A 26,003-nucleotide genomic window follows, 5' to 3' on the forward strand; every position below is an offset into this window, starting at 1 on the left:
TGGTGGGTACAGGGTTGAAGAACTTGGCTATGTGTGCCCACACCACAAACCCCAGGGAATCCAGGCAATGAACCAAGTCAGACTAGGATACCCTCGAAACTGCTGGCTCTAGCTAAATCCTCTGCAAGAGGCTAGCTGCTGCTTGCCTGATTATCAGTTTGTCCAGAAAGCAAAATAACCCCTAAGCTGGCCTTCTCAGGTGGTTCTGGTTTTTCATGGAAAGCAGAACGGAGGCTAACTTCCAAAGAGTCCTCTGGGTCCCACTTACTAGGACAGTGGTTTCAAAATGTTAGCTTGCCCACTTAGCTACATCTGCATCACCTATTGAAGAAAAACAAAACAAAACAACAAAAAGAAACCTGGGCCCGGCGCGGTGGCCTAGTGACTGAAATCCTCACCTTGAACATGCCAGGATCCCATATGGGTGCTGGTTCTAATCCCAGCAACCCTGCTTCCCATCCGGCTCCCTGCTTGTGGCCTGGGAAAGCAGAGGACGGTCCAAAGCCATGAGATCCTGCACCCGTGTGGGAGACCTAGAAGAAGTCCTGGCTCCTGGCTTCGGATTGGCACAGCACCAGGCATTGTAGTCACTTGGGGAGTGAATCAACAGACAGAAGATCTTCCTGTCTCTCCTCCTCTCTGTATATCTGACTTTGCAATAAAAATAAATCTGAAAAAAAGAAAAAGAAAGCCCATTCTAGACCTACTGAAGCAAAATCGTCTATGAAGGAGCTTCAGGTTTATGTGGTTTAAAACCCTTCTTTTTTTTTTTTTTTTTTTGATTCATCGTTTCCTGGGAACAGTTGTATTAGGCGAGTAGGTGTATTAGGCATGGGTGGTGGAATTACTTGGGGGAGGCTCATTAAAGCATAGATTCCCGGGACAACCTCCTAAGTTGCTAAGTCAGTAAGCCTAGGCTGGGGCTTAAGAATTTCAGCTTCCGGGTCACTCCTTAAATGCCTGCAATAACCAGGCTGCAGTATGGCCCAAAGCGGGAGGCTGGGGCTCAGTCTAGGTCTCCCATGTGGGTGGCAGGGACGTCAACACTTGAGCAATCATTTGCTGTCTTGCAGGGTGCTTGTTGGGAAGGGTGAGGAATCTGAAGCAGGGTTGGGACTGGAATCCAGGCACGATACGGGGTGTGGGCATCCCAAGGCATCTCACTCATACGAAGCATCCTGCCCCCCCAAGTTTTGAAAGGTATGATTTTGAGGTTGTCTAATATTAGTGACCAGGAAACTAATTATTTGTACAACCCACCATTCCTTCCCTACAATTATGGAAGCCATCTTATTTACCTATGTTCTCCTATCACGCAACTTTCACACAGCCCTGAGATTCCTCCTTCCTCCCTTCACACAGCTCTGTTCCTCCCCACTGCCTCGGGAACCTCAGGAGTAACCTTCCTTGAAGCCTGCAGCTGCGCACGAGGCCTCCTAGCTGGAAATGCAGCCAAGACGTCCGTCTGCCAAGGACAGCAGTTCCTTGGAGACCTCAGGGGAGGCATCTCTCTGGCCAAGGAGAGTAGAAACAGCTCCATCTTTGTTCCCAGTTCTTCTGTGAATACATACGCCCTGCCCCAGGTATGAGCCGCTGACTCTTTCAAGTTCACGTCCTCTGACTAGATCCTCTCTTCATAATATTTGTGCTCACAGCTCTGCCTTATTCTCTCCCATCTGCGGGAAGACTGCAGACTTTGGAGAATCATGTCCTCCTCCACCCTGCTTTCCATCCTAGGTGGCTCGAAAGGCACGCATCGCTAGTAGTGACTGCTACTGACCTCTAGTCTCCACTGGCTCTCTGTTCCATGGCCACACCTACACTTCTCAGCTTCATGCAAACCTCTACCTCTGAAAAATGCAGGCACAGCTGGCTTGTGAACAGCTCCTCCCCCATCACTGCAGGGAGGGAACTCTGCCTCAGAATTGCCTGCATTTCCCTAGCACAACTACTTTCTGTTTGATTGTCTCTTCTACCATCGTAGCCTTGCTTTATGTATGATTTCTACCAGTCTTGCTAACATCCTCACTTATCGTTCCTCATCGTGCTCACCCATAAAAAAATCTCACCACTGTACAATCTGCTCCTCAGAGAACCAATAAAATCACCATTCATGTAATCTCCCAATCAATCGAACCTTAAATTCCACCCATGAATTCGCATTCTGTGGTCGTCTCTTAGTTCGCAGCTGTTTCACACCTCGTTTTACTATCTCCTCTTTAATACCATCACAGTCAGATGGTAGAGAATTTGGAATGGTATTACGATATACATACTTTATTATATAACACTCCAAGGGAAATGGGACGTCACCCAGTACATAATGGAATAATAAGTTTCCATCAATGCGAACACACCAAGTAGCTTACATAAAAATTATAAAGAGCTTGATGTGAGATTTGGTTAGGTTTTGCCATGAAATTGAAGCAAAGGCTGGTTTTCAGGAATTTTTGATCTAGGTCAACAGAGTCCCTATATTACATCTTCACCAGGGGACAGGGACGGGGTTGACCTCAGTGACTTTCAGCTCATCTCTCAGGCAACCAGGTTTTGCTTTGTTTTTAAGGACTTCTTTTTATTGGAAAGGTAAATTTAAAGATAGAGAGGAGACACACAGAAAAAGCTCATCCACTGGTTCATGCCCCCAAGGGCTGCAACACCAGAGGTACGTGGGCTGGTCTGAAGCCAGGAGCCAGAAGCTCCTTTGAGTCTCCCAAGTGGGTGCAGGGGCCCTTGGGTTTGGGGCATTCTCTACTGCTTTCCCAGACACACTAGCAGAGTACTAGATTGGAAGTGTAACAGCTGAAACTTTACCTGGCATCCATATGGGATGCTGGGGCTGCAGGCTGAAGCTTAACCTACCACACTATGACATCAACCTCCAGGCTATCAGTTTTTATTCCCTAATTATCTTTTTTAGTTTTGTTTGCTTAGCCTGGTTATTCCTACTCTGTATTCATTGTTGCTACCAACATTTTCTCCTGAATTACTTCCACAATCCTCTACTTGGTCTCTCTTCTTCCAGGCATGCCTCTGTTCTTTGTCAAGTCTCCTTTGATCTGTGCTCCTTAGCCAAAGTGATCTCTGTAACATAGACATGATTAAGCTACGCCCTGTGTAAAACATTTATTTGGATACTTAATGCCTCTGGATAAAGTTCAGATGTCTTAATATGACTTTAGAGGTCCCTGCTGACTTTCAAAACTCATCCCTTGCCATTTCCCACTTCATACTCAAAGCTCGGGCTGACTAAACTATTTTTAAACCTCCAAGAGAATGTTGTTTGCTCTTGACTTGTACAAGTTGTTCCCACTTTGACAATGCGCTCGTAAAAATCACAGGTCGTCTTCCTTCAAGATAGAAACTAAAACCAAAGATAAATGATCAGGGTCAGTATGTGAGAGGTTTGTGTTAACTCCAGCCAAGAAATCTGTGCTTCTTTCACCACTTTGTCGCCCTACATGTACGTTATTTCTGGTTAATCTAAGATTCTTTTTTTTTTTTTTAATACAGGGTGTAACAGGAGTCCATAAAGAAATAATTATGTATCAGAATTTGTGTTTGCTTTGATTGTTTCTACATACAGTAAAATATTTTAAATGCTTTTCAAAGTTTGATTTTTGCATCACCAAGGGATATAATCAAGTTTATAGAATGTTCAGAAAAGGAAAACAGAAGAAAGATCTGTATTTTCATCCTTTTTCCACATAATTACTCTAATTACTGTTTCCTGTAAGGTGAGTTTCATGAGGGCAGCACAGTTACACTGTTTACACCAGTGCCCCAGTGCAGAATTTTTAATATTTTAAAAGATTTATTTATTTTTGTTGGAAAGGCAGATTTACAGAGAGAAGGAGATATGGAGAGAATGATCTTCTGTCTGCTGGTTCGCTCCCCAAGTGGCCGCAACAGCCTGAGCTAAGCTGATCCAAAGCCAGGAGCCTCCTCTGAGTCTCCCACGTGGGTGCAAGGTGCTAAGGCTTTGGGCCGCCCTCGACTGCTTTCCCAGGCAATAAGCAGGGAACTGGATGGGAAATGAAGCAGCTAGGACAATAACTGGCCCCCATATGGGATCCCAGTGCATGCAATGTAAGGACTTTAACCACCAGGCTTCTGTGACAGCCACAAATATTTAATTTTTAAATAATGTAAAAGTCAGAGGGAATGACCAACCTATCACTTTCATTACAGATTTCAAAACCCAAACACTCTTGAATTTTCTATCATAATCTATTCAGCAACTTTGAAAATTTCAATTTCAGTGTATACACAGTGTTTGTTGTTCCTGTTAAGACAACCCCCTCCCCCAGAAAGGACCCTAGGAACAAACTACAGAAGCAAATCGAAAAGTAGAAAGGTCGAGTTTGCTTGTTTGTTTTTCCAATGAAGTTGGAGTTCATTCTCCTTCACAAAGAAGGAGATGACAGAAGTGACCTTTGGAGGGGTCACCAGTGACACTGTGAGATGTAGACTAACATGGAGTGGAGCAGAGAATCAGTCATCCAAACAAAAAGGCATTCACTTTCCTGGACAACAGGGAGCGAACAACTCACGTACTGTATGTCCTACAGATGCCCCACAGCAAAATTCATTTGTTAGGACCCTGTCAGGCTTCCCTCAAAAGTTTGTGATAAGCAAAGAAAATAAATGGATTGGGCCCGGCGGCATGGCCTAGCAGCTAAAGTCCTCGCCTTGAACACACCGGGATCCCATATGGGCGCCGGTTCTAGTCCCGGCAGCTCCACTTCCCATCCAGCTCCCTGCTTGTGGCCTGGGAAAGCAGTAGAGGACGGCCCAAAGCTTTGGGACCCTGCACCCGCGTGGGAGACCCAGAAGAGGTTCCTGGTTCCCGGCATCGGATTGGCACATACCAGCCCGTTGCGGCTCACTTGGGGAGTGAATCATCGGATGGAAGATCTTCCTCTCTGTCTCTCCTCCTCTCTGTATATCCGGCTTTCCAATAACAATAAAAAAAAAAAATCTAAAAAAAAAAAAAGAAAGAAAATAAATGTATTAATTAAATTAGAACCTCTGCTTAGTATCTTCAAAAGTGATGACATGAAAGCTAACACTAGGGAGGAAACCAAATGCAATGCATGATTCTGATCTGGATGTTCTGCTATTAAAATATCTCGTTGAGACAACTGATGAAACTTGCATAAAGTCTGGGTGACTATGTCAGAAAATAACCTTTATATGACAAATATACACTGAGCACACTGGCTCCCTGTAGGGAGGGAAGCTCAGCGGGCCTCCTGGACCATCCATCATGGAGGTTAGGCTTTTTTGAACTGCCTGGTTGTCTGCAGTCTGGCTGTGTGGCTCCCCCTGGAAGGGTCTGGGCAACACAGGTGCCAAAGATGCTGGGCGAGGCCCCTCAGGCCACCCGGTGGCACACCTTCACAGTTAGAGGGTCTTGATTTGCAGGGGGATGATGGGATCACCAAGATATAGTGAGAGATGATCTGTGGTTTTTATGCCCAGGTTAGGAATTACAGCTGAAGGACTTGCACTGATAAGTCCATGACATGTGTATGTATGTAGGGGACTGACACCAAAGTGGTTTGGAGGGGAGAACAAGAGTGAGAGAGTGTGTCTGATAGCAGAATCTGTAGGGAAATGTGTGCTCACCCCTGTGGAGCTGCAGTCTCTGCTAGCTCACCCAAGAACCGTGGATGGGTTTAGGCCTTGTTGGGGAGCTAAGGGGGAACCCCCTAGTTGGGTTGGGGTTCCCAGTGGTGAGAGTGAAATAAAGATTGAGGGTGGCAGGCCTGGCTGTACATAGCTATGGACTGCACTGGTGCGGGTGTGCACTGGGACTGTGGAATGATATATTGAGCTTGACTCAAGCCCCCACTGGTACTTGTGAGAGCCAGGTTGGGTGTAGAACAGGCCAAACTAGGTCTTGACTCCTGCTGAACTATGTGAAAGCTGTGTCTGGGCACAGACCAGGTAGTGCTGGGCTGCAACAACCACCAAGAAGAACCAAAATGGGCATGACCAGTTGAGCAAGGTCACTGTTCTTCTCAGGACAGGAGGTGGACAAAAGTCAACCTGGGACAACAATCCACCGGTGTGAGCGAGAACTGCCACTGGGAGGAGACTCCATGGAAGAGCTTGGGAAACTTCTTCATTGGGATGCAGACCCTGCAGGTAGGCGCAAGAAGCAAGGCAAGGTACAGCCCAGATCATGCCAAGTTATAGTGTCCACTGGCATACATGTGGGTCAGGTCTGGGGACAGACCAGTGGGCCAGCACATAGCATCCACTGGCAGATCTGAGAACCAGGACAGGGGACAGGAGGAGCCAGATTGAGCTGCAACACCAGCCAGTTTACATTAGGATTAGGACAGCAATCAGACTGGGCTGGGATAGGCTGTAGCACCCGCCAACAGGAGCTGGAACGGGGGGAGACTAGACTAGGCCATGCTGCACAATAAGATTTCGGATGCTGAGCTGACGTGAGTCATGCCAGCCCTGGCCGGCAGGGGCTGGGTTCATGAGTTCCAGGGACGGGAGATCTGATAGGGCTTGGGTAGCCCAACTGTGTGGTGGGGCTGGGTTCCTGAGCCCCAGGGATGGGGAAACTGGTAGGGCTTGGGTCGCTTGGCCCAGATCCGGGGAACCACCTTCTAGGTTGGTATTTATTTTATGAACTCCAGGGGTGGGGGATATGGTGGGGCTCAGATCACCTGACCCAGGTCCAGAGACCCACCTACTAGGTGGGTGCTGGGTTTATGAGCCTCAGGAATGGGGGATCTGGTGGGGCTTAGGTCTCTTGGCCTGGGTCTTGGGGCCCATCTACTAGGTGGATGTTGGGTTTGTGAGCCCCAGGGGTAGTGGTTTAGGCAGGGCTTGGGACACCTGGCCTGGATACTTAGACTCGCCTGCAAGAATATGTCCCACTTAATGAAAAAGGTAGAGCAGGGGACACAGACTCTGTTGCCAAAGGACAATATGGCTGTACATTTGGTGCTGTAGCAGAAGAAGGAGAACAGAAGAAAGTGGACAACTACCCAAAACAAATGATGACAGCAAAAAATCTCAGTGAATGGAGCCAATGGACATGGGGAGGGTGACATCATCCTTGGATCAGTGAAATCAGCATTTCAGAACTATCCAAACCACTTGGACAGAACCCTCAGAATATGTGCACATTGAGGCTCTGGGTTGATATAAGGTGGCTGTTCCTCATCCCTGGGTACTGGGACGTGTGGAAAGTCATGAGTGGTTTCCCCCTTTGTTTCTCCCCTTCCCCCAGGAACAATAAGAAGAAATAGCAAATTTGGAAGCAAAGAGTTCACCCAATTTCCCCCAAACCTCGAACCTTCCCACTCTGATCAATCATGTAATCATTATTTAAAAATGAAATTAAAAAACTGTATACACTATAGAAATCAGAATTGCAGAGCCTTATGTTGCAACTGCCTCTCAAATGTTCATGAATAAATTTCAGTAATGGCATCTTTGAAATCTATTTTTTGTTCATTTTTAATTAGAATCTTTGAGGGTGGGTCTGCAAATTGGCATTTAAAAATTTTCCAAGGTGACTGTAACATACACCCAAAGCTATAAACCAGTAATATGATGTCTTAGTTATCATCACTAAAGATACAATATTACGTACTTTTTCTACTAAGTTTAGGTATCATAATTTATTTAAGAAAACTTTTTTTTCCTCAAAACATCATCAATTGTAGAGAAGTCATATGAGGGACAAAAAATAATCTCTTCCCTAAGAATACTCATGATCTCATGTGGAAATAAACATGAACAAAGAGACACTGTGCTTCACTGACAAGGTGATTAGTGTCATGTGCTGAGCATTTATTATTTGTTATGCTATCTGATATGGCAGGTTTTCTTATTATTACTTTCATTTTGTAGAATCTGGAAACTAAGGCGCAGAGAGATAAGAAACTTGTCTAGGAATACCAAGCTATTTTGACCCTGGAAGATTTCTCACAGCAGGGAAAAAAAAAAGATTTATGTATTTTAAAGCCGAGAGAGAAACCAAACCTTCTTTCACCCACGCTCCAAACTGCTACAACAGTTGGGGCTGGGCAGGGACAAAGATGGGAGCTAAGAAATCTAACCAGGTCTCCCATGTCGGTAGGGGTTCAAGCACTGGAATCATTGTCTGCTGCCTTTCCAGGCTCAATAGCAGGAAGCTGGATGGGAAGCCAAGCAATTGGGATTTGGAACTCGTTCTCATTTGAGATGACAAAGTTGCAGGTGTGGCTTAACCTGCCTATACCAGTCTCAGACCTACCTTTAGATATGCTTATTATATCTGAACATTAATAGCCATAGATATTCCTTTCATGAAGAAATGCACAGATCATTTTCTCTTTTGTACCTCTTCCTTTGGTTATATTCTGAGAAGAATAATGGTAAAAAATTGCATGGAAAAATCCCAGGGTGTTCCATCTGGGCAGCCCCAGAAGTTTCATTAGTAATATTAAGGTACTGACTATGCTGCAGTCTTATTAACACTGAATATTATTACTTTAAAAGTTGCTATTTTCTGGGGCCAGTATAGAGGTGTAGTGAGTAACACTGCCACCTGTGAAGTTGGCACCCCATACAGGTACTGTTTCGTGTCCAGCTTCCTGTAATACATGGAAAAAGTAGCAGAAGATGGCCAAGGTGCTTGGGTTCCTGCCACTCAAGTTGGAGATCTAGAAGAAGCTGATGGTTCCTGACTCTGGCCTGACCAGCACTGGCCACTGTGGACATTTGGGGAGTCAATCAGTGGATGGAAGATATCTTGAACTCTCTTTCTCTCTGCCTCTCCTTCTCTTTCTGCAAATCTGACTTACAAATAAATAAATACATATTTTTTGAAAAGTTATCATTTGTCCTCTCTCTTCTCCTTCCGGCCTCCCTTCCCCCCTTCCCCTTCCCTTTTTCTCTCCACCACCTCCACCCCATTGTTGCCCCACTGGAATAAACCCCCTAAGATACCTCGTTGGGTCTGGTGTTTTCAGCTCACGGTAAAGTACCAGGTTGTGGGAATTAGCCGAGCGAAATAATATCGTAATATCATATGAACTATGAACTAGAACTTGAACTGTTTTAAATAACTAACATTTGGTGCCATGACTGGTCGGTTTCCCCTGGCACTTGGCCGTGTGGTCTTAGGGCCTTTGGCCACCACCAGGACCCGAACCGTGAGAACTGCGATCTGTGTTAACTGTCTTCATCTGTGCCACGGAGACTCGTTAGCAGCCGTCAGAATCTGTCTCCATCCGCCCGCTGGTTCATGAATTCATCTCCAACAGCCTGTTTCTGACTTTGCCTTCACCTGCTAGTTCCAGAATTCTCTACCTCCACATGGCCGTTCCTAAATTCATCTGACCTGACCGTGTTAGCATCTGCCTCCATCCAGCAACGACATAGCCCAGATGTGTGCTCCTGGTACTCCATCTCCATGTGGAGCACACGAGGTATTCCCCATCTTTCCAAATGCTAAGTTGTTGCATGCATACACTGTTGTAGGTAGGGTTCCCCTCTCAGCCCTTGGAGTTTTGGGTGCAGCTCGGCACATTTGCGCTCCTCTAACTAGGGCTGATTTTCCACTTTTGGGAGCTTTTGGGGGACCAGTTTTGTAAACTCTGGCCAGGTGCTGTCGGGGCTCCTTGTACCTCTGAGTCGGGCTGCTGGGCTGTTAACGACTTCGGATACAGGCAGTGTTTTGGGACCTGGCTTGTCCCTTATGTAGGGGGTGACGACCTTCTATGAGAGCCATTTTTTTCCTGCCCACTGGGTCCGACCACTGGGTTGTTTTCAGGGACCACCAGGTTTGCTGTGGTAATCAGTCCTGAGTCGTAATCATGGGAGCTATTTTTTCATCGCCAGTTCCTCCCAACAACCCCTTGGGCTTTCATCTAGCAAATTAAGAAACCCTTGAATTGGCTCATTACCTAAAACGTAGAACACTAATATACTTTTGTAATGTGGATTGGCCCCAGTATTCCCTAGCTAACTCCTCCAAGTGGCCAGTTAATGGCACTTCGGATCCGGACACCCTCCAGAATCTAGCTGACTACTATGTGCATTCCGAAAAATGGGGACGGGGGGAAGGCTCATTCTCTCTTCACTCTCAGCTTTCTGTCTTTTCCACAGTTTTCTAGCCATGAAGTAGGAAACCCCAGTGCCCTCTTCCAGGGCTCTGGCGCCACGTGCTTTCCTATCTCTAATGTCATCTTTCTAACAAACTCCCATCTTATCCTCCATCTGCAGTCAGTCCCTACCCTATCCCTCTGTCTGCCATCTTGCCTTTTCTCTCCCTTCCATCCCCCTCTGTGTGAAGGTCTCTATTTGCTCTCCTCATTGGGTAGCAAAGATTTCCTGCTTAAAACCTTTTTTCTGTTTTAAGCCTTGGCTTAACTTGCTCTCCCAGTTTCTGAGATTTTTAATTCATTTAGACTTCTAAATTCTTCAGTTCTAAACCAAGTCTCCAGACCTTGGGATTTCCAGCGGATCCCTGGAACTCTCAAAGACTGAGACAAAATTTAGATAATATAAGTGTCATTTATAATAATTTGGATAGGATTGTCATTTGGGATAATTTAGATCATGCAAAGCACATTGTGAGGTTGTAATATGCAAAAATTGTTGATGTAATATCACTTGTGTATACCTAGAGCAGTGCTTGACAAAAAAAGGAACAAATTCTAAAACTTTAAACTTGTTTTTTCAAAAGCTGCTGCAAAAGCTGTTTTGTAATGTGTGTGACTTGATACAGATGAACATGTTTATGTGGCAAGCTATGTAGCTTATTCTAATTGACTTAGAGATGAGAATGTTCATAGATGAGAATTGGTAAGCTAAATCCTTTAATTTTGATTTAAATAAATCCTTGAGATTAGGACCGCAGAGAAATCCTCCAGCTTCTTAAAATGCTTGAGGAATGACTTTGAGTATATTCCATTAGATTCTGTGTAGAGAAGAACAGGTGATGTATAGATAGCAGATTCTTGACTGCTTTGGACATTAGGACAGAGCTTTAGAAACTTACAAATGGGACCTGAAAGTGCCCTGATATCCTCTTAAAGGGGTCACCATGGTCTTTTACCTCAGAGACCAGGAGGGGATCCCATGGCAGAGCAGGATGAGAGAGGTGTGTGCTCCTGGTTCCAGTGAGACCCCCGGAGGCCTCCCAAGTGCTCTTCATTGCAGAAGCAATGGACACTTCACCAAGGATCATCAGAAAGGACATCCAGGGCCGTATCCCAACTACCAAGGAGGTCATTGGAGATATGACTGCCCCCCGAGGGCCAGGTACTTCAGGTCAGTCATTTCCCATTGGATCTCCCACATGGGACAGGAAGCAGCCCAAGAACCTGCACAGGCTCAAGGTCATCCACAGACTTCAGTGACCTCGGAACAGCACCCAAGAGCCCCGGGTGGTTCTCATAGTGGAAGGGAAAACTAAGTTTCTGTCTGGACACTGCCTTCTCTGTGCTAGCTAGCTTTGGCTTCTTCCCTCTCTTACAGTGACCATCAGGGTCTCTCAGGAGCCCCAGATTAGCTTAGGTGACAGACTAACTAGAAGTTCAGAAAAGAAGCTTTTCTAGGGAAAAGTTATTTAGTCTGTAACTGTTCAGCCTGCATCAATGACCACGCTCCTGATAGACATGTTTGCCATCTCCCTCTTCAGTTTTTGCTAGACTTCACTGAGGTAGGATACCCTCACTGCTCTAAAGCAGATTTGATGTATTGCTCATGGTTTGCCAAGTTATTTGGGATTTCTTAGCTCATCTACTTAAGATTCTTATGTTCTTCAATTGCCAGTACATGACTTGTTAGGCTATCAATTAGTAGATTGCTTGTCTCTGCCTTAAAGTGTATAAAGTTCTGGAAAATCTTGTTGGAATACTATAAACTGCTGGGTTATTATAAATGAAAGCTAGTTTAAATCTTGTGCCATCTACAATGTGACTAGTAGGTCTTTTAACAGAATGTTTTAAGTGCTGTGCTTTATGTTCTAGGGTAAATGTCTTCCTGAAACTCTTAAGGCTTACAATGATTAGTAAAGTATAATTGTTTAGAAAAATTTAGCACTCGCATGCTTCCTAGCTAGATTCAAAGTTACTATAGTAGTTTCAAACTTCAAATGCAATAATTGTTAAGGTTAGTTAAGATGTCAGCTTGCATTTACCTGTCCTGTGATGGGTTTATATTCTGATGCCACACACTAATCCTTTCACTGTTTCAGATAACAATTTCATACAACCCAAAAGGTTTCATGTGTTCCACTGCATTCACTGGGTATGTTTCAAAATTGGGGATTTGAAGTAGTTAACTTAAACTGATATAAATCTAGTCCATTGTTTTAAACTAACCTGTTTACTCTGACAAAGTTTTAAACCTGACAATTCTTTTATATCTATGCTTGAAAGCCCAAGTATTCCAACTGGGTTTCTAACTGAACTCATGACCTGCTAGGTTGGGAAAAATTATAATTATGATATGTTTTGTTATCTAGACTTCAACAAAGAGAAACCTTCAAGTGCCAGGCAGTATTTTAGACACCTGATGACTTCTACCTTCTACCAGGAACCTCTAGAACCCCCTACTCCTGCAGTTACTCAACAACGCCCCCTTTCAGCTCGAAGAAGCTAGAGCAGTCATCGTCCCTTTATCCCTGTTCACTCCTCTGTTTGGAAATGTGAGGAGTTAGATAGGATGATAGGTAGTCAGGGTCTCTGGTTCCTGGTGAAGCTACCCTGTCTATACTGACCATTTAGTAGTAATGAAGAATCGAGTACAAGAAGGCCTGGCTAAGAGGAAATCAACTCAAGCCAGCTTTTCAAAAGGACTCTTAATAACTCTTCCCTCCATTCCCATCCACTGAAATGTAAAAATTTTTTTTTAAATCAAACCATTAGCCAGTTTCTTTTGCAGGACTAGAAGTGTCTCTCCATCTCCCATTCCTCCCACCAGGCTGCAACCACTGAAAAACAGCTCCAAGAAGTCAGAGAGAACAATGCCCCACTTCCTTTATATATAACAAAAGGGAGGAATGTAAGGAGTTATTTGAATATCCCACCCTGGACCCAGTGCCATTTCATCCTCACAGCTTATGGAATTCGTGCCAGTCCAGCCATCCACCAATTAGATGTAACCTGGCATTCCACCTGAGAATCCCACCCCCCTTCTGCTCCTTCCCCAACCTCACCCACTCACCAATCATCCCTAGGCATTCACCTGCAGGCACCAATCCCCTGGGGCCTGCCTTCAATCCCTCCCAATCCCTGCTCCCCACACCTTGCAGACAAAAGGGGCCCCCAGGTGCGGTTCTCTTTCTCTTCTCTCTCTTCTCCTTCCCGCCTCCCTTCCCCCTCCTTTTCCCTTTTTCTCTCCACCACCTCCACCCTGTTCCTGCCCCGCTGGAAGAAACCTCCTAAGATAAAAAAACCCAGTTATCATTTGTAGGAAACAAGTGTTTTTTTGATTACTATTCAAGCCAAACAGTACCCCACCGATGCTTTCTTTATCAGTTAAAATTAATGATTCAGGGAATCAGGCAACATTATCAGCTAAATAATTCTCATACTATAAATATGATATTGTATGGATTCCTATGATTTCAATAAATAAAGGAATTTATTCCTTTAACTTAAAGAAATTAACACTGTCCAAAGAAATCAATTTTCTATATTTATGTCAAGATCTCTGACCTCTCGCTCATACTATGAGCTCTCTGAGGACAGAGGAAATGCCTTATTTGAGTTTGAAATCTTATCAGAACAACTGCAAATAAACATGCTCTATAACTCTTTTCCATAAAAACACAACAATGAAATAATAGATGAAAAACATAAATTGAAACCATGCATTTCGAGCTCTACATGCTACACCAATAATCAAAACCAAATAAATATTATATCAGGACAAGACTCAGAAGAGGTGCTGTGCTTCCCTGGTTTCTTTTTGACATATAATTAGGGTATGATACTTGTAGATTGCCTATGACTGATTTGGTTTATATCGCTAATACTCACATCTTGTCTAACTACAGGTGTCTTTCAAAAAGCACTAGGAGTGGGCAATACATTTGTTTTAGTCTGTCTAGGTGGTACTGCTTTAATGAACAGCAGGTCTTAAGACAATTGCTTTCCTGATCAGAGTTTGTGTCTCTTGGAGACCTACAGATAGATAACTATTTTGTTCTTTATTTTTTATAATATTTTACCTTTAAAGCCAACCAACCCCTTACTAACACAAGACTGGTTATATCCGCATTCCTTAAGTCCTTCTGTGGAAACGAGAAGTGAAGCACTTGGAGTGGTTTATCCAAGGTGACATCAAGTACGAGTCACTCAGCCATCAGACAGCAGGCTGTTGGAGTTCCAACTTCTGGCTTTTGATTAATTTTCTAAACTACACAAACATTAATTTAAAATGAAAAATCTACTGCAGTCAGATCAGAAAGATTTTAATCATTTAGTAAAAGTAAACAGCAAGCAATAATTATCACAGGCATACCTGGGATAAGATTTATAATGGGTCCTAAACTCATAGTTAATAATATTTGCATTCACTGGGTAAGAGTCTAGACAAACCTAGCTTATGGGTCCTAAATTATCAGAAAGTGAAGGAAATATTTGTAGAATTTTTTAAATTTTAAAATAAACCCTTGGTGATTAAAAAATAAAGCTTTTTAGATGTCTATAGATTGCAAGTATGTTCAGATTTTATGTCAAGATGCACAGCATAAATATACAATTTTAGTAGACTCCCTCATTGCTTGCAATGAGGGAATCTCAACTGAACTTGAACTGAGGTTATGCAACAAGGTGGAGGAATCCACCAGGGGGGGAGGGTTTGGGGAGGGGTGGGGAGAATCCCAGTGCCTATGAAACTATGTCACATAATACAATATAATTAATGAATAAATTAAAAAATAATAATAAAAAAAGAAAAAAAACAATTTTAGTAGACTAACATTTTGGATTTTAGCAGAACACTTTCATGACACCAATGATCTCAACTTCCATAGCAACAGAAACACAAGCTGATGGAAAAAAATGTAATAGACTTTGTCTAAGACTCACATGAAAACATTTATCTAACTACTTGGAAAAAACAAATTCAAATGCATACATATATATATTCGTTCAGAATTGGAAAGACTCACTGTTTTAGGCACAGCATCTTGAAATTAATGTATAAACATATTGTAATATCAGTCAAGGTCCCATTTGCATCTTTCAAGAGTACGGTAAAGAAAGAACTTGGTAAAACTTAGTAAACTCCATACGGAAGAATAAACTTAAGACACAAATGAAGAAAAATTTTGTTAACTATAAATAAGCTATATCTACAAAAATTATATTTTGTTGTAGGTCAATAGAATAAAATCAAAAGTTTAGAAACATGCACAGATGTATAGATGTATTGAATAAGTGAAAAGGGACAATGAGAATAGGATGGATTTCATCAACAATGTTGTAACAACAGCTGGCTACATTCACACTTCAGACCTCATGTGAAATAAATTTCAGACGGACTGAACATCTCAATTAAGAAAGTCAATACAAACAAAATATCGGGAAGGCTTTTCCACGTATGACTTTGAAGATAGAAATTTATACGAATACTAATATATTTCATCACACAAAGCAAAAATATGTATTAAAGACGTCAATAATTGCCTGTCATTTATCCTATAATCATTTGAATTTTTCACTTGTCTTTTAATCGTATTTCATTTTTTGACAATGCACCAATCTGAAAATTGAGAAGTCAAATAAATCAACTCTTCTTCCAGTATTTTTTTTTCACTTTTAACCTAGAAATATCTCTTCAGGTCCAATCCAGATCCAATTTCATTTATATTTTTCTTTCACTGCTTCTTATGATAACTAATGGGAAGGCAAGCTATGGCTCTATTATTAGCTGTTTGACTTAAAAGAATTTCTTAACCTCTCTGTGACTCAGTTTCATTTTCCTGAACAGCCAGATGTAATACTCTACTATTAGGAATACTGTGGCAACTAAAACAAATGTACACAAAGCACTCTTCCCGGCAAAAGCTGGCACGTAGAAAGTGCCAATAAATGTCAGCCACTGCTTTCAATGGTATCCCACTATGTACTAGATTTCTTAATTTCACTGGAATATTTTAATTAACGGGAAGCTTCCAGTAATAGCATTGTCATCCAAATCAAAAATAAGCTTTGTATGATTTAATTAACATAGCTTTTTATTTCTAGAAGAATTTTTAAACCATCATAAACAGTATCTTAATTCTTTGAAAATAACCTGGTTGTTTACCACATTCTACAATTTGGTCTTTTAAAGTTGCAGACCAAAGTCATCAATTCCAAGAATATTCAAATATTTCTGGCATACTAGAATTACCATGATTATTGATGACATACAAGTGGGATGTGTACGCTTCTTTATCTTACCTCTAATACGCCATCCTCTGGCAGGTCAGTACAGTGAACGGCATTCTGGATCTTAGTTTTACCGAAGATTGCTCTAAGGGTGTCAGGACGTAAATGCCGGGCAATTTCCTGTGAAATACACATATAAAGTTAGTCATGTAATTAATAAAAATACCAGCTGTATGAAGCACATGAGTTATTTGATTTGTGCAATACATATTATACAATGAAGGAGATTTTTTCCTGGAAAGAGCATGAATATAGTAAAATTTTGAACAGTGAAATATTTCTGCTTTTTCATGAGGATTTTTTTTTGTGACTCACTATAAAGTCAGTCTATGGTTAATTATGTTAGAAGGTAGACAATAATTACATTATTTTATTTCAATACATTATGCAAATCTCACAAAATAACAACCTGGTTTATTATTGTAAATCTTTTGTGTTTTATAGATAGTACAGATTCCAAAACCTTGACTTAAAATGAAGCAACTTGATACTGGTTTCAAAATATTTTCAAGAGATATTACAACTATTCCAGCTTGGTTTTACTTCACCTTTGGAGGGAAACCCTGGTGGGATCAGCACTGAATTTAAAGAGAGGACGCAGCTCCTATCAAACGAAGTACAGGGGCAAAGACATGACCATTATGAAGGATGAAACTATCTAAATTGAATAAACTGAATTTGAGGACCAAGAGGACAGAGCTGAGACAACAAACAGGCAGAACAAAAAACTGGAGTTACTAAAGGGATGTGATGATCATTCAGATGAGCGTGTTTCAGCAAATACAAAGTGGAGAGACTGGACACTTGAAATTTAGGTTGTTGGCGATTGGAGGACAGGTGGTTATGGAGCTTGAAAATAACCAGTTTTAGCTCAGGTTAAGGGCAGGAACGTTGGGAAAAAAGGGCAACAGATTAAAAGACTAATGTGCAAAGTGGATCACCTCTTTTTGTATTTAAAAATCGTAAAAAACTATGAAAGTCTATAGAGCAAGGACACTGGGCAATCTTCATATCTGAGGTTTCATATTTTTAAAATATCCACTCTAATTAGTCAAATTTTATTTTCCAAGTTGTCTTCCAATTGCTTCTATACATATATTTTTATTTAAAAACACTTTCATAAACAAGAAAAGAAAGATGAACTGATTATTCATTACTTTCACTTCCCATAACTTTCCAAGATTATGCATTGATTGTCAAATACTGACTCCACTTACATGGCACAAGTCCGACATTTTGTAAAATAAGATGTACTTTATAAAAACTATGAAAGGTGAATGCTTACTGTTTTTTCTATCACTTTAGGTTAGGAAAAAAATTACTGACAAATGACTGAGATGGGGTAAACCATTTTAAAGCTATTCTCTCTCAAATTTTGTCTGTGGTCACAATCATGAAAATATTACCTTCATGTGTCTGCTACCTGCACATCAGTTGAAGTTTGATGAGCTCTGTGTGTGCCTGTATATTTATAACACAATGTGCTGGATATAAATATAAAATTGGCAGTTAGTGAGGTTTTAGTGAACATCCAATCAGAATGTACTGTGGTTAGACTATGTGGTCTGTTTGGTTTTTCTTTGCAGAAATTTGTTGAGACTTTTTTGGTATCTTAATGGAGTCAACTGGAGTTAAACGTTCCAAACATGTCTGAGCAAGCCGATTGTCACAAGTTTCAATCCCTCAGAAACCAACTGTGGGATGAAGGTCTTCGTGCAGGGGGTTGACTGGGGAGTGGCAAGTAAGAGAAACAGAAGAGGGAGAGTGAGACCTGCAGGGCAGCCCCCTCCCAGTGACCTCAGCCATGCTGGAGAGTGCGGGGCGGGGGAGGTGCACAGTGACGTATCAGCCTCTTCTTGAGTCGAAGTAAAGGGGTCACCTAAAATTACGGGATATGAATCATTGCAAGGAAGGGGACATGACCTTGGGAAAGGTGACTTTCTTCAGCAGGGGTAATTCCTGGGAAGGGCTTAGTGAATCACTGTCTGCTGCCCACACTGTCAGCAGCTGGGGAATGAACAACCCAGTCCAAAAGGCAGACAGGAAGCTAGTGGTTCAATCTATGCAGCAGAAGGGAATCCACGCGACCCGCCACACCATCTACCATTGATACACACACATAGAAAATTTGGAATCTATGTATGTGAGGTGTTCTTAAAAGAGGCTTGGGAAATGTTATACATATATATAAGTTACACCTGAACATCAGAATTTTGGAGCAGCAAAATAACCTTAACTTCTAAAAAAATTTTACATGAGTTTTTTGAAGTATTCTCATATATTATACATATTCTATATGACAACTATGGCACCCTATAGTAATGTGATCTGATTACCATTCTTTTTAGGTAATTAATTTTTCTTTCTGGAAGTTTCCACGTTGGTCATTTATTAGTCATTCTGCTCCACGTCCGAAGATTTGCAATTACTCAGCTTTCCCTCCTCCATTTTTCACCTTTTCTTTGACTTGCTCCATATAAAGGAAGTTCACACTTTTGGCTCTAGCTTCCCTTTATATTTTGTATCTTCCATCTAATTATCTGTTTGTGTTACACCTGTATAGATTTCCTCCATTTGATTTGCCACTCTACAAATTATTTTTGAATTTGAGTTTATGTGGAAATTCTGCTCGTTTATTAGCTTCAAAAATTGTGTCTTGAGCTTTTAAAACTGACACTTTTGTTTTCAGGTATTCAATATTCTGTGAGGTCCTTTTGAAATTGTCTCTTTAAAGAGTCTTTGTTAGCTCTGTTTTGAGTTTGGTTCTTAGTATTGAATTCCATGTCTGTAGTAGTGGTTAACTTCAAATAATTGCCAGTTCCTGGACTTCATTATCTTCCTTTTTGGCATCTCTATTCACCTGTAATAGCTGCCAGGGGCATGATGATTAGAGCATAGAATATTCTGGTTGCTTTTCTTTCACACGGGGTGGGCAGGTGGTTTTCTTACTTTTCCTGGGTGAAAGTAGCTACCCCCACTATAGTTTACTTCATTAGCAAAAGTCCCACATTCATTGCCTTAGGCTGCGGCCACAGGAATAAATGGCCTCTGCTCACAGTAAGGAAGCATAAGGGCTGATACTCTGCTGTTCTTGAGGCTCCAAGCTAACCACCTGCTATTGGCCCTGCATCCCTATTTCCTAATGCCCTTTCACAGTCCTCCATCCTTCTGAAGCGGGCATCCCGTTTATGTCACCATGTAATCCTAACTACCAGCTGTATTAGTGCTTTCCTTGTTCATAGTCTGTTAGTAATAGCCACTTGCTTACTAGAAGCATTGAACATTTGCTTTTAAAATAACACAAAGTAAAATTGATCTCCTGTCACTTCCTATACGGGCTGAAAAGTAAGGGGATGAGGGGCACATAGGGTCATCTGTTATCCTGATGCAACCTTACCTTAATAACATTCTCAGTATATTCAAATGTTTTATACTATCTGTAATTCAGAGAGAGCATCATTTTCTTCCTCAAATGTTAATACGGCATGCTACTCACTTGCTCAAGTCTCAGAAGGCTCATTAATTGCCTACTGCCAGATGCTGAAACTCCTTAGAGTGGTATCCCATGCTTGTTTAAAACCTGCTTCATTCACACCTGCCTTGGAATGCTAAGGTCCCAATGAAAACATCATTTATTCTTTGAATCCAACTGACTTCCTCCCAATGAGAGAAATCTTCCTTATCCAGGAACTCATGCTCCTGTTATATATGACTTGCAAATTACACAGATTTTATGTGCCTATTTTCACATTACATTGTCAACCTCTTACCATAATGCAAGATTTCCCTAATATTCTGTATTATATTGACACAAATACCACACAAGACATGTGGCATTTGTTGACTGACAAAAACTGGACAACGGAATGGAAGAGTAACCAAGAGCCAAGTCTGACAAGACCCTCAGGGTTGGAGTGCCACCTCTGCGACTTAGCAGCTCTGAGTTCATGCCATGTTCCTTAACCTTTCTGTGCCTGCTTGGTGTTCTCACGTGCAAAATAAGGACCAAAGCAGGCCTCAATACAATGCTACTGTGAAGATTAAAGTACCTATGAAAGTTTTTTAGAGCAATGGTTGGCACATGGCAAAGCTCAGCATTGGCTATTTATTATTATAACCTGAGAATGAAAAGAAATTAGGATAATTCTCCCACATAAAAGGAGCATTTGTATCCGAGATCAAATATCTTTTAACAAACATCTCTCAAGAGTTTTAGACTAAAAGCAAAGATCTCATTCTCAAGTAATAAGACATTTAGACAAAAATGTATAGATAAACCTCAGAAAATACGAGGCGTTTTAGGGGTATGAAATGTTCAGTTCAGTTAAATGATAAGGATGAATCAGCACGAGATGAAACGAGTGTTTTCTTCACAGCTGCATTGAAAATGGAGGCTTTCATTTTGGATCCTTTTAAAAAGATGCCATGAAAAACCAAAATTGAAAAAGGTACCGAGATGCTGATTTTAGTTTCAGTTTGGTTACTGTAAAACATCAGATATTTATACAAGCAAAAAAAGCACAAACACTAAACATTTAAAAACTCTAAAAGGGAATGTGAAATACTAACAGCAGAATTCTATATGGATCATTCTCTTATTCTTGATAGATTTTTTTTCCCCTAATCATTCCTAACAGAGTCATGTTCTTCCTGTCCCTTAGAGCCTGTGGTGAAGAATGTCTTACCATCAGGAGCAGATCCTTTCCTTAAAGGAACAGAAACATAAATTCTCAGATACATACAGGTAACACACACACAAAATCAACATTCTCCTTCATTTAATACAGTAGATAATTTGTAAAAAGCTACTGCAGAGGCTGGCACTGTAGAACAGAAGGTTAACCTGTCACTTGAAATCCTGATCAGAGCCTGGGCTCCAGTGCCGGCTATACCACGTCTGATCCCATCAGAACAGAATATTACGGCCCACGTACTTGTGCCCTGCTGGGGTCCTGGGCACTTGGTTTCAGCCTTGTCCATTTCAAGTGAATCAGAAGATGAAACATCTCTACTTTTCTCCCTCTGTCATTTACCGTACAAATAAACAGATACATCTTAAAAAAAGTAAAATGGAATACTGCAGCATTTATAAATAGTAGATTATATCAGTAGATGAAACATCTCTATCTTTTCCCCCGTCACTGTGCCTTACAAGCAAATAAGTAAACCTTAAACAAAGACAATTGCAGTATTATAAATGACAGATCATACTGAGAAAACCGGATTCTTTCAAGAGTAATGTTTGTTTGCAACTGGGGGAGCAGCAGTCTTTCAAATCCCTCCATATTCCTGGCCTCGTCAGCCTCCTGCACAACCTTGTCTGCTCAACCTCATTAAGTCAACTGCTTGCTTACTTCACAGCTTATCACTAACACTAACAATTCTGCTCAGGTAATCCTGCAGAGGGAGGAAGAATTCTGGCTTACAGAATGACCTCTATATCAAAGACATGGAAAAATACACCAAATGAATGGTGGTTAGCAAAACACTGAAAACAAAGAACAGAAAGTGCACTAATTCTACAGTTGTGTGCATTCTTTAGAATGTTATTGTTAACTGAATAATAAGGTCCATGGGAATGATAACCTACGGGCAAAGAACAAGCAATTTCCACAGTAGCACCTGACTGCATTTTTTGCGATGCAGCCATGTATCTAGCAATGCAAATGACACATCATTTAAGAAATGAATTGTAAAGATATTTGTGAAATTTGCTAATTACAGAGAATTTTGTAATCAACTACAGAATGTAAGTACCACATAGTGGATAATTCCAGAGAAGTTTGTAATCAACTACAGAATACAAGTACCATATGGTGGATAATCACTCAGTTACTAGACTAATTTGGGGATAATTCCTAATACCAGGAAATCTAAACTGTAGGATAACCATGTTATCAGTGATATAAGTAAGTACCCAAATAGTAGAAGATGAAGTGGCATAACTCCAGGTCTAAGAATCTGAAAACAGCTGTGAAAAGAACTTTAAAATGTGTTCTCATCATTGCTGTCATTCCACAGGCAACAATGACAATAAAACCTAATAGCAAAGACCAATAAAATCGCTGCATAAACAAGATACAAACATTCATGCTGCTAACCATCCTGGTACTCTTCAGAAATGCGCTAGAATATTGAACAGTACATGCTGAATCATCTTTGTGCCTCCATTGGCACTTTAAAAATAGCAAAACCCTCACAGAACTTTTCCTCTTACCATGCAGCTTGGTATTAACTAAGGCAACTGCTGCTGTTTTATATTCCTAGCAGATAAAGCAATTTACTATTGAGACACTGGATCACGGTGAAAGCACTGGACATAGAAGAAGAAGGCAAGGAAGAGATCCAGAAACCACCTCCTACGAAACCTAAGGATCCTTCTGGGATCTGTGCACAGGATCTAGATTGTAGCCCTGCGGGGTTAAGCTCAACTGCTTACTTATTAGTCTCATCTCACTTTTCATTAGGTAAAATTTAATGTAATTAATGTAATATAAATGTATAGAAGCTGAAGAGGGTCATGATTAAACGTTATTTCAGGTAAAACACTCACACAACTACATCTTGATCTTCTACTAGGTTTCCACAAACAGCGTGTCACAGTCGTGACTGCCTGGCTATTTGCTACTCCAGTCCATAAGAGGCACTGGCTCAAATAAGAAGGAAGTTTCATGTGGCATAGGTGTTCTTTTAAAATATAAAATTATAATCTCTGCATCCTCCTCCTCTTTTTTTTTTTTTTTGAGTGGGGCACATGCCTTTATACAGCTTTCACATAAATTACCTCATACTGTGGCCAAAATTAAAAGATTCATTTATGTAAGTAAAGTATAAGAACATAAAGATTAGTGTAAGAGGAAATGACATAACTTTTTGGTAAATATTTTTCCATTTCTTTTCTATTTTTTGTAAAAACTTTGTAACAGGAGGTTGAATCTTTGTGGTACATTCTTCTTACTACTAAGAAACTTGAACAGCATTGTTCATCTCTCTCCCCAGTAGAACGATTTTGCCTGGTCGATCCTGCCCTAATGAAACACCTCCTCTATCAACAACTCAACTTACAGCTCAACATTCAAAACTTCACTAAAGGAACAAAATCACAAAATAACTGGGATCCTTCTTCGGCACTTGCAGTACCCAATTCATTGCCAAGTTCTGCCAATACAGTGCTAAAATTAGCTCACGTTAGTCTATAATATTTCTGTTTTTACTCTGCCACCAAATTCTCTTCCCTAGAATGTTGGTTTTTCTCAATTTTTAATCTTATTAGTCTAATAGTCTCCTAGTTTTCATTGCTCCAAGTATATACATTGTTCACAAAAAAAGTCAGAGAGAAATTTATCAAACATTAGTTAGATCATACCTCTTCCCATCCTAAACCCATTTATACTTCCTTTCTTAGGAGAAAATCAAATTCTGAATTCCCACCTTGCTACTAATTTCCCCCGTATTATTACAATAATATAGTCCTTCATAAGGAGTCCTAATTCCATCAGTCTGTTATTTACGTGTGCCCCAACACTGCTGGTACAGACAATGGCAGACAGTAAGGCATCCCATTGTCTAGATATGCCCAACAGTTTCATTGGGAGTTGATCTTTGATTTGGATGTAGGGATGCATGCTGCATCGTATCTTCAGATCTGAGTGTGATAGTCTCTATTATGCTATCACTATACATTCCCTTAAATGAGAAGCCACAAAACAAAATCAACAACAGGTACGAAGTTAAAACAAACAAAATATTCACAGCACCACGCAGTCGAAAAAACGCGCCACTGAATAACCAACACATGGGTGAAGATAAGAAAACACAAAAGCTTCTTTGACAAAATGGTGCCACCATGTGATCTATGAGTCAGTGATGAATTCGACAAGAGAGACTATTTGGAAGAAATGAAAATGAGATCAAACACATTAAAACACACGGGCTGCAAAAAGAGAAGGTGGGAACAATGGTCTTACCCACATCCCTGTAACCATTGACCCTTTGCACTCTAATCAACTATGTAGAGATCATCATCATCATCATCATCATCATCATCATAATACCCATGGATTGCAGCAAAAACAGTATGGAAAGGGTTATTGATCTTACAGTTTGCATGAAGGCTGCCTTATATTAGAAAGAACATTTGTTCTTTTGGGATTAGTACATTCTAAAGAGGAACTCCTTCAACTCTTGATTTTATCCTCTTCAGATTTGAGAAACCCAGTAAGTACATGCCCCAGACAGGTTTTCCACCGTTGCTAAGACATGGACGATCCAGGGCCTGGTGCTGTAGCCAATGACTAAAACCCTAGACTTGCATGTGCTGAGATCCCTCGTGGACGCTGGTTCATGTCCTGGCAGCCCAACTTCCCTTCCAGCTCCATGCTTGTGGCCTGGGAAAGCAGTAGAGGACGGCCCAAAGCCTTAGGACCCTGCACCCGCTTGGAAGACCCAGGGGAGGTTCCTGGCTTCAGACCAGCTCAGTTCTGGCCATAGTGGCCACCTGGGGAAACAATTAGTGGATAGAAGATCTTTCACTCTGTCTCTGCTCCTCTCTGTACATCTGAATTTACAATAAAAATAAATTTTGGGGGGGGGTCTGGTGCAGTAGCCTACTGGCTAAAGTCCTCGCCTTGAATGCGCTGGGATCCCAGATGGGCGCCAGTTCATGTTCTGGTGGCTCTGCTTCCCATCCAGCTCCCTGCTTGTGCCTGGGAAATCAGTCAATGATGGCCCAAAGCCTTGGGACCCTGCACCCATGTAGGAGACCTGGAGGAAGCTACTGGCTCCTGGCTTTGGATTGGCACAGCTCTGGCCTTTTCGCCGCTTGAGGAGTGAATCAACAGATAGAAGACCTTTCTCTCTGTCTCTCCTCCTCTTTGTGCATCTGACTTTCCAATTAAAAAAAAAAAACAAACTATTTTTTAAAGATACGGATGTTCCAAATGAGATATGGAAGCACAATTGACCAAAGGTCCACCTCTTGCTGATGCCACTGCTAAGAAAGACAAGTGAGACTTTTCTCTTTGCAGTATCATCCTCCCTGCATCCTAAAAATGGCTATCTTTGCTATCATTTAAAAAGTCACTATATTTTCTAAGATTTTTTTTGTTATGTATTTTATTTGAAAGGCAGAGAGATGCGGGTGGCAGAGACAGAGAGAAATGGGTTAGGCCTGGCCAAAGCCAGGACTTAGGGTCTCAATCTGGGTATCTCAGGTGGGTGGCAGCGGCCATCATCTTGGCCATCATCTGCTGCTTTGCCAGGTGTGGGAGCAGGAAGCTGGATCTGAAGTTCAGAATAGCCAGGACTAGAAACAGCAGTCAGGTTTGGATGCCGTTATCCCAAAAGGCAACTTAACACACTGTACCACAAGGTACATAAAGATAACTTAAGGTATTGGTCCAATTCTTCCCGCCCACCTTTGTAAAAGTCATAAGCCCCACTTACATTTAGTCTTTTTTTTTAAAGATTAATTTGAAAGATAGTGTTAAAGAAACACACACACAGATATATATATATATATATATATATATATATATATAATGGCAATCATGACTATGAACTTGGTCAGACTGAAGCCAGGATCCTGAATTC

General features: G+C 41.3%; 1 protein-coding gene across 1 annotated transcript in view; it reads right to left on the reverse strand.

Moving 5' to 3' along the window:
- NME7 (NME/NM23 family member 7) overlaps nucleotides 1-26,003 on the reverse strand; it is a 210,938-nt gene that overhangs the window by 37,035 nt on the left and 147,900 nt on the right. Inside the window, exon 11 of the mRNA XM_004589161.4 lies at nucleotides 16,425-16,532. Coding sequence (XP_004589218.3) covers nucleotides 16,425-16,532 — 108 coding nt within the window. The remainder of the gene's footprint in view (nucleotides 1-16,424; nucleotides 16,533-26,003) is intronic.

This window comes from Ochotona princeps, chromosome 2, assembly GCF_030435755.1.
Source record: "Ochotona princeps isolate mOchPri1 chromosome 2, mOchPri1.hap1, whole genome shotgun sequence".
NCBI lineage: Eukaryota > Metazoa > Chordata > Mammalia > Lagomorpha > Ochotonidae > Ochotona > Ochotona princeps.